At 50.8% G+C, this 12,404-nt stretch overlaps 1 protein-coding gene across 1 annotated transcript; it reads right to left on the bottom strand.

The window, feature by feature from the left end:
• Window positions 1-2,172: 2,172 nt before the first annotated feature.
• On the bottom strand, window positions 2,173-12,105 carry AWAT2 (acyl-CoA wax alcohol acyltransferase 2). The gene is made up of 7 exons (XM_062184410.1): window positions 12,021-12,105; window positions 5,608-5,718; window positions 5,201-5,271; window positions 4,766-4,970; window positions 4,362-4,536; window positions 2,558-2,757; window positions 2,173-2,327 (listed from the first exon to the last, which is right to left on the bottom strand). The coding sequence occupies exons 1-7, from the start codon at window positions 12,103-12,105 to the stop codon at window positions 2,173-2,175; spliced, it is 1,002 nt and encodes a 333-aa protein (XP_062040394.1).
• Between the last annotated feature and the right edge of the window lie 299 nt (window positions 12,106-12,404).

Raw genomic sequence — 12,404 nt, 5'->3', positions numbered from 1 at the left:
CCTCCCTTGTTCTTGAAACTGGCTTAAGTACTTGCTGCATGTTAGGTGCTTTTTGGCACATTGTGATCATTGATATCTAGCTTTCATGTTGGGACAGTCACATCTCTTTTTAAGAAAAAAAAAAGCAGTGTATATGTGTGTGTATGCAACCTCTAAGTTTGAAGTGAATGTGGCAACATGTTAGATATTGTTGACATTTTATAGCTGAAAAAACGGGCCGGCACTGTGCTGTAGCGGGTAAAGCTGTCACCTGCAGTGTCGGCATCCCATATAGGCACCGGTTCGAGTCCCAGATGCTCCACTTTCAATCCAGCTCTCTGCTATGGCCAGAGAAAGCAGTAGGAGATGGCCCAAGTCCTTGGGCCCCTGCACCCGCGTGGGAGACCCAGAGGAAGCTCCTGGCTTCGGATCGGCACAGCTCCAGCCATTGCAGCCAACTGGGGAGTAAACCAGTGGATGGAAGACCCTTTTGTGTCTCTCTCTGCCTCTCCTTCTCCCTGTGTAAATCTGACTTTCAAATAAATAAGTAAATAAATCTTTCCAAAAAACCCTAAAAAAAAAAAAAAACTCCAAACTTGTAAAAGAAATGAAAAAAAAAAAACTTAAGTAGCTCTCATTCAAGGTCACCCAACTCATAGATGTGTCCACCCGGTCTGATTCCCAGGCTGGACACCGGACGTCCTACCCTGCTGCTTCCATGCCTGGGCCCCAAGCTGAGTGGAGAAGTCTCACGGAGGCAGCACTAAGGAAGATGCACGCTCTCAGGAAGAAGCCCTCAGAGTAGCTCAAGAGAGTTCTGGGCACTTTACCCAGCAGCCTTTGCCCCTGAGTATAAGTTGGAGGATGCGACACGTCAGTAACAGAGTGCACACACAGTGGCCCTTGACAAATCTGTAGCAGCTACGGGTGCATGGGCTGAATGTTGGACCCAGGCTCGTCCTCTGGCTGCTTTAGTGGGTTTATTTATTTTTTTATTTTTAAGGAAACCAATCACAAGACACCTGGAATCTGTTTCCAAATCCCTTATGGGAGCTCAGGGGAAATGTGATCTCTGGCAGAAGAGACCGCAGGAAAGTGGAAGCACGGCTCTGCCCACCCTGTGTACAAACCTTCCCATGAAAAGCTACCCAGGGCAGAGGCAGCAGAACGTGCTGTAATAAACACACAAGCTGTTCTAGATCAAGCTGACAGACTGGACGCCGGGAAATCATTGGACTCAAATGGCACTGACCCAAGAGAGATGGAACAAGGGGGCTGTGGGCCAAATCATGTAACCTGTCACTGCAACAACCATTATGCCAAGAGCCGGAGAGGCTTGCTATTCCAAAGAAGAGTCCTCTCTCACGGCTGATCGCCAGGCACCTCGCTTCCCTCCCAAGGCAACTGGCTGACTCTCAAATGAAGGGCAGAGGTAGAGGGCCCGGCAAGTAGAGGCAAGTTGCTGGAGGAAAGATGGGAGAAATCAGGCCCAAGGCTGACCCATTTCGTTACAGCTTTAGGAGGCAGAAACAGAGCATGGACTACAGGGTAGCAATCACTGAAACTTTCAACACAAAATTCTCCACTGTCAAAACTTTCTCTTAGGCATTGAGAGGCCATGAGAGTCGGGGCAGTGTTTGCTCAATGGGTGATATGCTTGAAGGAGCAAAATTGTACGGAGCTCCCCAACTGACAAACTTGCCATCACATCCCGTGTCATTCAATCTTCCCAAAGGCCTCTGAGGTGAACAGGGAGGGGTTGTCAGTTCTATGTGGCCAGATGCGGAAGGGGTCTCGAGGCCAGGAGATGGGCTGTGTGAGAGCTGCAGGAGAGACATACACAGGCAATCCTAGAGCCCTCAAAACACACCAGCCGGAGCACATCAGAATCGGGAGACAGTCTTTTTATTCTATCCCTTGTTTGCCTCAACACTGCTCCTATGGGAGCCCTTACAATCACCTCTCCCCTAGGTCTTTCCTGCCTCCTTTCTGCTTCCCTGTAGCCCCCAAGGAAAAGGCAGAGAAAAGCTGAGAAGAGAAAGAGATGGTGTTGAGAAGAGGGGCACAGCAAACAGCCACCTAGCCCCGCCACATAATCACAACTGGCCAAGTTAGGTGTGGCAGCTCCACAGGTGCCTTTGTCCTCTTGGGGTTTTTTTGGATACCAGGCTGAGAGGCTGCTGGGGCTGTCTTTCAAATTATCACCAGCTCCTGAGTCTCTGAAATGCCGAAGTTGGTTTTATGCTGGTCAAATAGTTTGCGGAGGGCATCGACATAGAGTGCGTGGTATTGAGCCACAGTCTCCTGGCTTGGATTCTCGATCTTGGGCACTGGGAGAGGTTCCCCGACTGCCAGCGGAGATGATAGGGAAGGAAAAAAAAGACAGACTTCAGAAGAGCTTGCTCCACGGCATGTGCCCCCAACCTCAAGCAAGCCCAGGTTCTTTCTGCTCGCTTCGCCAACCCGCCACTCATCCTAACTGGTCTCCCTGCCTCTGAGCACAGCCAGCATCAAGCTCCTGTCTCAGAACTGGATCCGGGATCCTAGCCTGAAGCTGCCAGCAGAAGGATCCACTCACCAATCGTGGTTACAGGCCGAGTATAGGGCAGAAGGCCCAGGGAGTTCTTGGTGAAGCCACGCCCGTAGAAAGCACAAGGGTAGACGTGGACCATGCGCTGGAACCACTTCTGGAAGCGGTTGACCAAGCCCCCTGGCTTGAAAATATGCTGATCGTAGAGGTCATTCTCCCCAAAGGAATAGGCAGGGACTAGAGCCACCCTGCAGAGGAAAAGCAGGTCCTTGGATGCCTAGAAATGCTGGCTGCCTGTGGTCCCTGGGTCTTGCCTACCAGCTCCCCAACCCTAAGTCCAACTCCATGCCTGACTCCTATAGGAGCAGACCAGCAGCAAACGAAAGTAAGCCCACCCCACTGCGACCCCCACCCCAATCCGGGAAGCTCCAGGTCTAAGCCACTGGAAGATAAGACCCAAGAGCCATTTCACTTGGCTTCCTTCCCTTCAATCTACATGCTAAGCTCTGAGCCGGGGTTGCATCCAGTCCCCATTTATAAGAGGGGGTGGCCCACATAAGAGGTTAGCACGGAGGTGGACTGGGTCAAGGTAGGCCCTCTACCCTTTGTTCACAAGCAGAAATGCTCTAGCAGGGGGCCGGCACTGTGGCTTAGCAGGTAAAGCCTTTGTCTGCAGTGCCGACATCCCATATGGGCACTGGTTCTAGTCCCGGCTGCTCCAGTTCCAATCCAGCTCTCTGTTATGGCCTGGGAAAGCAGTGGAGGATGGCCCAAGTCCTTGGGCCCCTGAACCTGTATGAGATACCCGGTGGAAGCTCCTGGCTCCTGGCTTTGGATCAGCCCAGCTCCGGCCATTGCGGCCAATTGGGGATGGAAGAGCTCTCTCTCTCTGCCTTTCCTTCTCTCTCTGTGTAACTCTGACTTTCAAGTAAATAAATAAATCTTTTTAAAAAATGTTTAAATAAAAGAGAACTGCTCTAGCACTCAGTCACAGCTCTGTGCCAGGGACGGCTTTCCATTTCCTCTTTTTTTTTTTTTTCTTTTCTTTATTTTCCAAGTAAAGTAAAAACTGTATGGGGCTGGTGCTGTGGCACAACAGGTTAAGCTGCTGGCATTCCATATGGGCTTTGGTCTGAGTCCCAGCTGCTCCACTTCTGATCCAGCTCCCTGCTAATGGGCCTGAGAAAGCAGCAGAGGATGGTCCAAGTGCTTGTGCCCTTGCACCCCCATGGGAGACCTGGAAAGAGTTTCTGGCTCCTGGCTTCAGCCTTGGCCCAGTCCCAGGTGTTGCTGCCATTTGGGAATTGAACAAGCAGACAAAAGATATTCTCTCTCTCTCTCTCTCTCTCTCTCACTTTTTTTTTTTCTTTTTTTTTTTTTTTTTTTTTTTTGACAGGCAGAGTGGATAGTGAGAAAGAGAGACAGAGAGAAAGGTCTTCCTTTTGCCGTTGGTTCACCCTCCAATGGCCGCCGCGGCTGGCGCTGCGACCTGTGCATCGCGCTGATCCGATGGCAGGAGCCAGGTGCTTCTCCTGGTCTCCCATGGGGTGCAGGGCCCAAGCACTTGGGCCATCCTCCACTGCACTCCCTGGCCATGCAGAGAGCTGGCCTGGAAGAGGGGCAACCGGGACAGGATCTCTCTCTCTCTCGTTCTGTTTGTCACTCCAGCTTTCAAATAAATAAGTCAATTTTTTAAAAAAATTAGTATCTAGTTATGATGACTGTAGTTAATGGCAACCAATCATATACTTCTTCCTCCCTCTTTAGATACGACTTCCTCAAAAGCCCTTCCTCCTTGCCTGCTGGGCCTTTGGGTCCCCTCCCCTGAGGCCAAACCAGAGCACTTGCTTACCCGTGCCGCAGGGCCGTGCGCACAAAGCCATGCCGTTTCTTCAAGAACAGGGTGCAGGAGCCCGGCAGGCTGTATCTGCACTCAGCCAGGCCGCCAGCCACCACAATGAGCATGTTGCCTTTGCCTTTCTGGGTAAGCAGGAAGTCCATGGAGGATTGGCTCACAGAGCAGGCCCCTGGTGGGCAGAGAAAGCCGAGGGTCACTGGCCACTTCCCACACCCCCAAACTTTCCTCCTTTCCTCTTCAAAGCAGGTGGAGAACCACCAACACCCCCTATCTGGCTTGGGAGCCTAGAAAAGCTGTCCAGGACCAAAGTTGGCCATGCTGCCACCTGTTCCTGTCCCCCGCAACCTGTCCCTTGGGGAGCCATTGTTTTCTCTGGCTTCCTGTGCTAGCCAACTCACCTGTGGACATTACGTAGTCTCTGAGGAAGGGAACCCAGAAAAAGGCTCCCAGTGTGAGTATGTATGGGGTGATGCCAGGGAAGACTTTGGAGAAGCCCGAAGTCTCCGTGGCAAAGTGGCCGAAGCACGAATGGGACATGAGCCCGTGAGGGTGGCAGACAACGATGTAGTTGTGGCTGGGGGAGAGATCGTGAGTCTTCAAAATCTGGAGAGGAAAGGCGGAGTCAGCAGGGCTCTAGGCAAGGGCAGAGGACTCAGGCAAAGGGCTGCTGGGGCCGCCCAGGCAGGTTGGCAAGACGTCCAACTCCGGCACGTGTCACTGCCACAGGCCGCCAAGTGGATGGCTGCCATGCCCTCTGCCCCCTCCCTGGCCCAGCTGCTGGCACGGGAGGCAGGGCTGGGCTGGGGCCTGGGGTGGCATCTGAGGCTGCTCACCTTGAGAGGGAAGTAGTCGCAGTAGTGTTTCCACAAGCGCCATTGCCTCACACAGGTAAGCCGGCGGCCACCTGAAAGCAGACGCACCAGAGCCAACCTTTGTCCACTGCCTCTGTCCTCTCCCGTCACCCCCTGCTGTTCTCTCCCATCACCCCCTGCTGCTCTCTGGCCTCTTAAGTGACAACCCAGGCGGGCTTGTGGGGCCATTAACTTAGAACTGGCTAGCTCTGTGTCACCAGCTGCCCTTCCCCCTAAGCCACTCCAGCTGTGACCAGGATCTTCCCATCACTTGCCCAGGACCCCTCCCTCAGCCTCTCCAGCCGTGGGGAATTGGCCAGAGCCTCTCAGGATGACAAGGAAAGAAGAGAGAAGGGCCTGTGGCACCGCAGTGCCAGCAGGGTGCTCACCTCGCTCGGGGGTCTTCCAGTCGAAAGCCAGCCAGGTGAGAATGAGCACAGTGACAGGCCAGTAGGGCGTAAACACCACCAGGTAGAGGTTGACGAGGATCACCGTGCTTACTGGAGAGGGCCCAGGCCGGAGTTACCGAATTGTGAATGCATTCTCACGCCCTCACACTCACCCTCCCTCCCCGACTTCTGTCATGCGCACTCCCACCCAGGCCCCAAGTGTGCCCATGCCTGCAGACCCGGCTCTCCTGTCTGGCCTTGGCTCTAGCACGCAGATGTTTGCCTCTGCAGCTCTGCTTCACACTGGAAAGCCCTTTCTCCCGGGCCCCGCCCCAGCGCCGCGCTCTATCTGCAATGTGTTCAGTGGCAGAGAGCCAGGGATGGGCCACCAGAGGTCAACGCATCCTGGCACAGTTTTCCCCACAAGCCGTGCTTTCCTCTCCATGCCACCACAGCTGCAAGGCATTGGCAGGGAGACCGTCAGGCAGAGCGAAGACCCAGCTTCAGCCAGGTTGCAAGCCCACAAGACGGCAAACAAGAAAAGAAGCAAGTGACAAGACTGCCCCCACCGCCACCACGCAAAGTTCCCAGAAGACAGGGCCACTACCGGTGAGAGTATCAGAAAGGGTTACTGTGGATGAGTCACACGGGGAGCCACGCGGACTTCAAATTATTACTGGACTGTTTTTAAAACGGCCATGATTAAGACTGTGTGGGAAAGTGGGTCAAAACAAAGGTTAAGGAAGACAGAGAACATTTGGAATTGAACATAGCAGATTAAGTACAAGTTTCTGTCTCAACAGCTTGCTGGAGCCCCATAAAAAGTATTGCTAAATGTGTTTTTTTTTTAAGATAGTCTCTCTGTCTCTCTGTCTCTCTCTATATATATATTTGAAAGGCAGAGTTAGAGAGAGAGAGAGAAACTGAAAGAGAACTGGAGAGATGCCTACAGTGGGTGACTTATCAGCAAACATCTGATGCTGGAAAGAAGATGGAGGAGGAGGAGGAGACTGAGAGCGAAGAGAGCCGGGATTTAGTTACCTGCAAGGGTGGTGCCTCCAAGACGCAAGCCTGTTTGCACAGGAGAATCTAGAGATTTGTAGGCACCAGGTGTCACAAAAGGCAAGGATGAAGCTCAGAGCTCAAAACCCAGGGGACTTCTTGGATGTTTGCCAAGAAACCAATTAGCACTCCAAGTCTCTCCCCTTCAGTACACAACCGGAAGATGGGAAGATTTTTCTCTGATAAAACTTGAACCAAACAGACTCTAGACTCAAATACAAACAGTCCCTAACCTATGACAGTTCAGCATGATTCCTTTTGACTTTACAATGGTGCAAAAGCCATACACATTCAATAGAAACTGTACTTGAAGTTCTGAATTTGGATCTTTTCCCAGGCTAGGAATATGCCAGCCCGATCCTCTCCCACGATGCTGGGCGGCAGCGGCAGCCACAACTCCCAAACAGCCCTGTGATCACAAGGGAGAAACAACCAACACTGTACCCTGTGCTGTGTTGCTAAGCTCTGACATCCCACAAGTTAAGTGTAGTAAATGCGTTTTCAACATGAGATATTTTCAACTTGCAATAGTTTTATTGGGGTGTAACCGCATCAGGGATTGAGGAACGTCTGTACTTACACAAGACACAGATAAGATATTCAATGTGCAGCCAAACTAATCAAATATGAAGACAGAATAAAAAACTAATGCAGATTATTTTGATTAGATTATTAGAATATTGGTTATTTCTGATTCATTTCAGATTATTTGTCCTGCATGTCTCTTTCTCAGAAAACTACTGGGGGATGTACTTCACCAAAATAAGATAGTAATCTAAGAAAGAAGTCATGGGATCCAGGAAGAAAGGACTCCAACAAAGGAGAGAAAGGAACAACAAGACCAGGACTGGGAAGAGCTGAGCACGGCACCTAGGACACAAAATCTAAGGAGGCATTCACTCTCAGGGACATGAGAGTGAGCACCTTCTTGAATTTTGCTTGCTTCTTCAAGCATCCTGGAGGTGACAGCTTACAGATTCCTGGTGTGCTCGCACATATTGAGAGACTAATATGTCTTTGGAGCCTTTGCAGATGAATTCATGATAGCTAATAGATACCTAATAGGTAACCAAAGAAATTCAAAATGAAGCAATTATTAACTCCCGGGAACACAAAACGTTGTGTGATGAAGGAACTATCCTCTTGGTACACTAAATAGCTCAATTGTGAATAATGTTTCCTAGTCAAGTGTTTAACCAAACCTGTATAATGATTTGGATAAGATGAGAGAAGGGGAAATTGGAGTGATAGCATATGCAGTCACACACTCATCTTCCATACAGGGAAGCCAATAGACAGTATCTACAATGGTTGCATCAGAAAATAGTAACATTTAGAAATTCCAAATAGTAACATTTGGAAATGTGGAAGCCAAGACTAGAAGAAGGAGCTAACAAGGTTACAAATGTCTGTCTCTGGGAAGGGTGGAGCACAGGCCAGCCATTTCAGGCTTTTTGATAAGCATCAGACAAAACTCTTGCCTTCTCCAACAACTCAAGAAAGGCATGCATCTTGTCCAGAAGACACCAGTCAGTCCCTCTTGGGCTTTGCACAAACCCAGGCGGTGGTGGGGACATTTTGAGAATGTGGCCTCAGGTAGAGTTCCCTGTGTGGGATGAATCCTAAATCTGCCATTTACCATGTATGATCAAAGTTACCCCTGCAACTCAGCCCCCTGAGCCTCAGTTCCTCTTTGCAAAATGGGCACCTGCCCTATCCTCCTCACAGGCTTACTGCAAGGGTCTTCTAGCTCTCTGTACACCCAAAGCCAAACTCAAATTACGGGCCCTCTGGGGTATGGCTGTTGTGGCACAACAAGTTAAGCTGCCACCGTCCCATATCAGAGTACCGGGTTCAAGTCCCAGCTACTCCACAGCTGGTCAATGTATGCGGGAAGCAGATGATGGCTCAAGTGCTTGGGCTTCGGTCCGTGTCACCCATATGGGAGAGCTGGACTTTGTTCTGGGCTCCTGGCTTCAGCCTGGCCCAGCCCCAGATGTTACAGGCATTTGGGGAGTGAAACAGCAGATGGAAGATCGCTCGCTCGCTCGCTCGCTCACTCGCTCTCTATAAACACACACACAGCCTTTCAACTAAACAAATCTTTTCGAAAAAGAGTCCTTGGTAGTCATTCCACTTTCAGCCACTCTCCTCCCCACACTTTGTTCTGCTCCCCCTGCCCTGCTGGCAGCTCACACTGGCACCTGACCCTTCAGCCTCGCTTCAGTCTCTCGCACACATCTTCTCATCATCATATCCTATTAACTCTATCCCAAATGAATCTCTCCTCTTTTTCTCTCTCCTCTCCAACCCCATTGCCACTAGCCTGGTCCAATTCACCAGCAAGTCTCACTTGGATTCATTCCACAGCCTCCTACATGGCATGGGCACTTCCACCCCTATCTTCCTATAGCAGATTTGCTACACGGGAGCTAGAGTGGTCTCTCTCAAACTCACAAATGTGATGATGCTGCCCGTGCCACACCCTAACATGACCCTGAGGAAGAAGTTCAAATTCCTTGCCCTTGGTTTGCAATGCCCTATGAATATGTACCCAGCTTGCTTCCCCAGAATGCTCTTTGACTCTGCACCCATTCATTCACTCATCCATTCCTCCACTCCCATTCATTCACTCATCCATCCTTCAGTCAATGTGTGTCAAGCGCCAAGTCTACGCCTCTCACCTCCTCCCACTTAAACCACTGGCAGCTCTTCAAATGCGCCATGCTTTCCTTCCCAGCCTAGCCTTTTCCTAGTTGCCCACTCTTTATCCTAAATGCTCCTCCCTTCTTCACCCATTTCAAATTTGTCCTTCAAGAGTCAACTCAATTGTGAGGGAAGAATGGGCAATGATCTTGTGTGGGTAGTCAGCAGAAAGAGAAAAATATTAATTGCTCAGACACATATGAAAAAGAAACTCGACCTCACTCGTAATTAAGGGAGTTGGAAATAAAGCAATGACTCGTTGTTTACCTATCACTGCTGCTTGGAGGTAGTAAGGCCGACATATGAGTTCTGTATTTGCTTTCCTCTCATGCTGTGATAACCCCGACGCCACATTTTGCACTAACACAATATGACGGTGCCTCCATCAGCCTAAACATTAGTGTCCACAGCAGGCAGACTCCTACCAACCTATGTTGGACGTTTAACATGAACAAGAAATAAACATTTGTTAGGGCCGGCTCTGTGGCACAGTGGGTAAAGCCGCTGACTGCAGTGCCGGCATCCCATATGGGCGCTGGTTCGAGTCCCAGCTGCTCCTCTTCCGATCCAGCTCTCTGCTATGGCCTAGGAAAGCATCAGAAGATGGCTCAAGTGATTGGACTCCTGCACCAGTGTGGGAGACCTGAAAGAAGTTCTGGGCTCCTGCCTTCAGTCTGCACCAGCCCTGGCCGTTTTACCCATTTGGGGAGTAAACCAGCAGATGGGAGACTTCTCTCTGCCTCTCTCTCTCTGTAACTCTGCCTTTCAAATTAATAAATAAATCTTTAAAAAAAAAACCATAAAGAGGCCGGCGCCACGGCTCAATAGGCTAATCCTCTGCCTTGCGGCGTCGGCACACCGGGTTCTAGTCCCGCTCGGGGCGCCGGATTCTGGCCCAGTTGCCCCTCTTCCAGGCCAGCTCTCTGCTGTGGCCCGGGAGTGCAGTGGAGGATGGCCCAAGTGCTTCGGCCCTGCACCCCATGGGAGACCAGGAGAAGCACCTGGCTCCTGCCAGATCAGCATGGTGTGCCGGCCGCAGCGGCCATTGGAGGGTGAACCAACGGCAAAAGGAAGACCTTTCTCCCTGTCTCTCTGTCTCACTGTCCACTCTGCCTGTCAAAAAAAAAAAAAAAACATAAAGAAACATTTACTTGCACTAAGCCACTGCAATTTCAGGATGAACTGTTACCACAGCATTCTTAGATTACCCTGGTTAACACACCCTAAGTGCACACATTTTACAAATGAGGAAAACAAGACTCAGAGAGGATAGGTAACTTATCAAATGTTGCAGATAGTAGTAGGGCTGGAATTTGAACACAGTCCATCTGGCTCCAGACTGTATGTTTAAAAGCTACAACATACCACCTCTCGGCTGTGTGTGTGTGTATGGTATGGGTACGTGCATGCATACATGAGTGCGTGGGGAGATATGCATATGTGCATGTGTGTGTACATGTGTGTGTGTGTAAATCTCCATCATGTCTGCCTATGTGACCAAAACACTATTAACCACGATTACCTCTGAGGGGTGAGCTTGGGGATTACACTGAGGACGGAGAGGTGCCAGCCTAGAGGCTCCAACCTCCTTTATGAAAGGGCCTGGCCCAGGGCAACCTTTAGTAAATGGTCATTTTTCTCCTCCAGTGCAGTGTCAGTTTCTAGGGCTCAGAGACCCTGTTCTCACGTGGGAACAGAGTTTTAGTGCTGGCAAGGCAGAGGTTCGTAACAAGCCAATTGTGTGGGGATAGAACAAGAATTCAAGTTGAGCATCCCTAATCTGAGATGCTGCGATCTGAAATGTTCCAAAATCCAAAACCTTCTGAGTACTGACATAACCGGACAAGTGGAAAATTCCACACGAGACCTCATGGGACACCGGCACACTAAAATACTGTATCAACTTGCTCTCAGGCTGTGTGTGTCAAGTGGATATGAAACATAAATGAATTTTGTGTTTAGACTGGGGTGCCATTCTCAAGGTATCTCATTATGTGTTTGCAAATACTCTGAAATCGGAAAAACATCTGAAATCTGTAACACTTCTGATCCCATGGTTTCTGATAAGGGCTACTCACCCTGTAGAACAGAACCCAGTGTTCTAAAGCTTCTGGGTCAGAGCAGGATCTCTAGGCAGGGACTCATCACAGGTGCCACAAGACCGCGGACCTAAGTTTCTGCAAACCCAGAAGCCAAGGCCAAAGCAGATTCTTCCTTTTTAAAGATGTATTCATTTATTTGAAATGCAGAGTGACAGAAAGAGGGGGGAGGAGAAACTTCCATCTGCCACTTCACACTTCATGACCACAACAGTCAGGGCTGGCCCAGGCTGAAGCCAGGAGCCCAGCACTCCATCCAGGCATCCCATGTGAGGAGCAGGGGCCCAAGCACGTGTGGCATCCTCTACTGCTTTCCCAGACACGTTAGCAGGGAAGCTGGATCGGAAGTGGAGCAGCTGGCACTGGAACCGGTCACTCACTACATTAATCCTCCAGATGCCACGCCCAAAGGCCAGGGGCACCAACTGTCCTGGTTTGCTTGGGGACAACCTCCATGGTGAGCATTACGTGTCCTGCAACCCCCAAACCCTTGAGTCTCAAGCAAGCCAGGATGGTTGGTCACCCTAGCAAGGGCTGAAGACTCACCGATAAGCAAGGCGCTGAGAGCCCACTGGAAGAGAGCGAAGACCTCCAGGGCAGTCTTGAGGTCCTTCTTGGAGGGCAGCAGCATGATGCCCGAGGTCCCAGCGGCTGCAGGCGAGTGCTGCTCGGCTGTCCTGACCCTACTGTTCCCGGGCCTGTGAGGTTTCCTCTCTTCAGGCTTCCCTCTCCAGCCCCTGGCTAGTCTCCACCCTCCCACCCCCACCCCCACCCCCCACCCTACACCCCGCTGCTGCAGAATTACAGGATCTCACGCCGCCTCTGCTCGGCCAGCTCCTTCCAGCCGCCTGCCTACCTGCACTTTTGCCCACTTGGGCTGGACCTGGGCTGAGATTGTGACAGCCCCTTGCACACCTGGAGCCAAAAAGC

The sequence above is a fragment of the Lepus europaeus genome, chromosome X (genome assembly GCF_033115175.1).
Source record: "Lepus europaeus isolate LE1 chromosome X, mLepTim1.pri, whole genome shotgun sequence".
NCBI classification, from domain to species: Eukaryota; Metazoa; Chordata; class Mammalia; order Lagomorpha; family Leporidae; genus Lepus; species Lepus europaeus.
This window is presented reverse-complemented; position numbering and strand designations above follow the sequence as displayed.

Bases quoted from the DNA above. Each gene is read 5' to 3' on its own strand.
- AWAT2 (XM_062184410.1), bottom strand. From the start codon at position 12,105: ATGCTGCTGCCCTCCAAGAAGGACCTCAAGACTGCCCTGGAGGTCTTC. The intron at 5,272-5,607 runs GTGAGCACCCTG...GTCTGCTTTCAG, and splicing joins CTGGAAGACCCCCGAGCGAG to GTGGCCGCCGGCTTACCTGT. The intron at 2,758-4,361 runs GTAAGCAAGTGC...TTTCCTCTGCAG, and splicing joins CGCACGGCCCTGCGGCACGG to GGTGGCTCTAGTCCCTGCCT.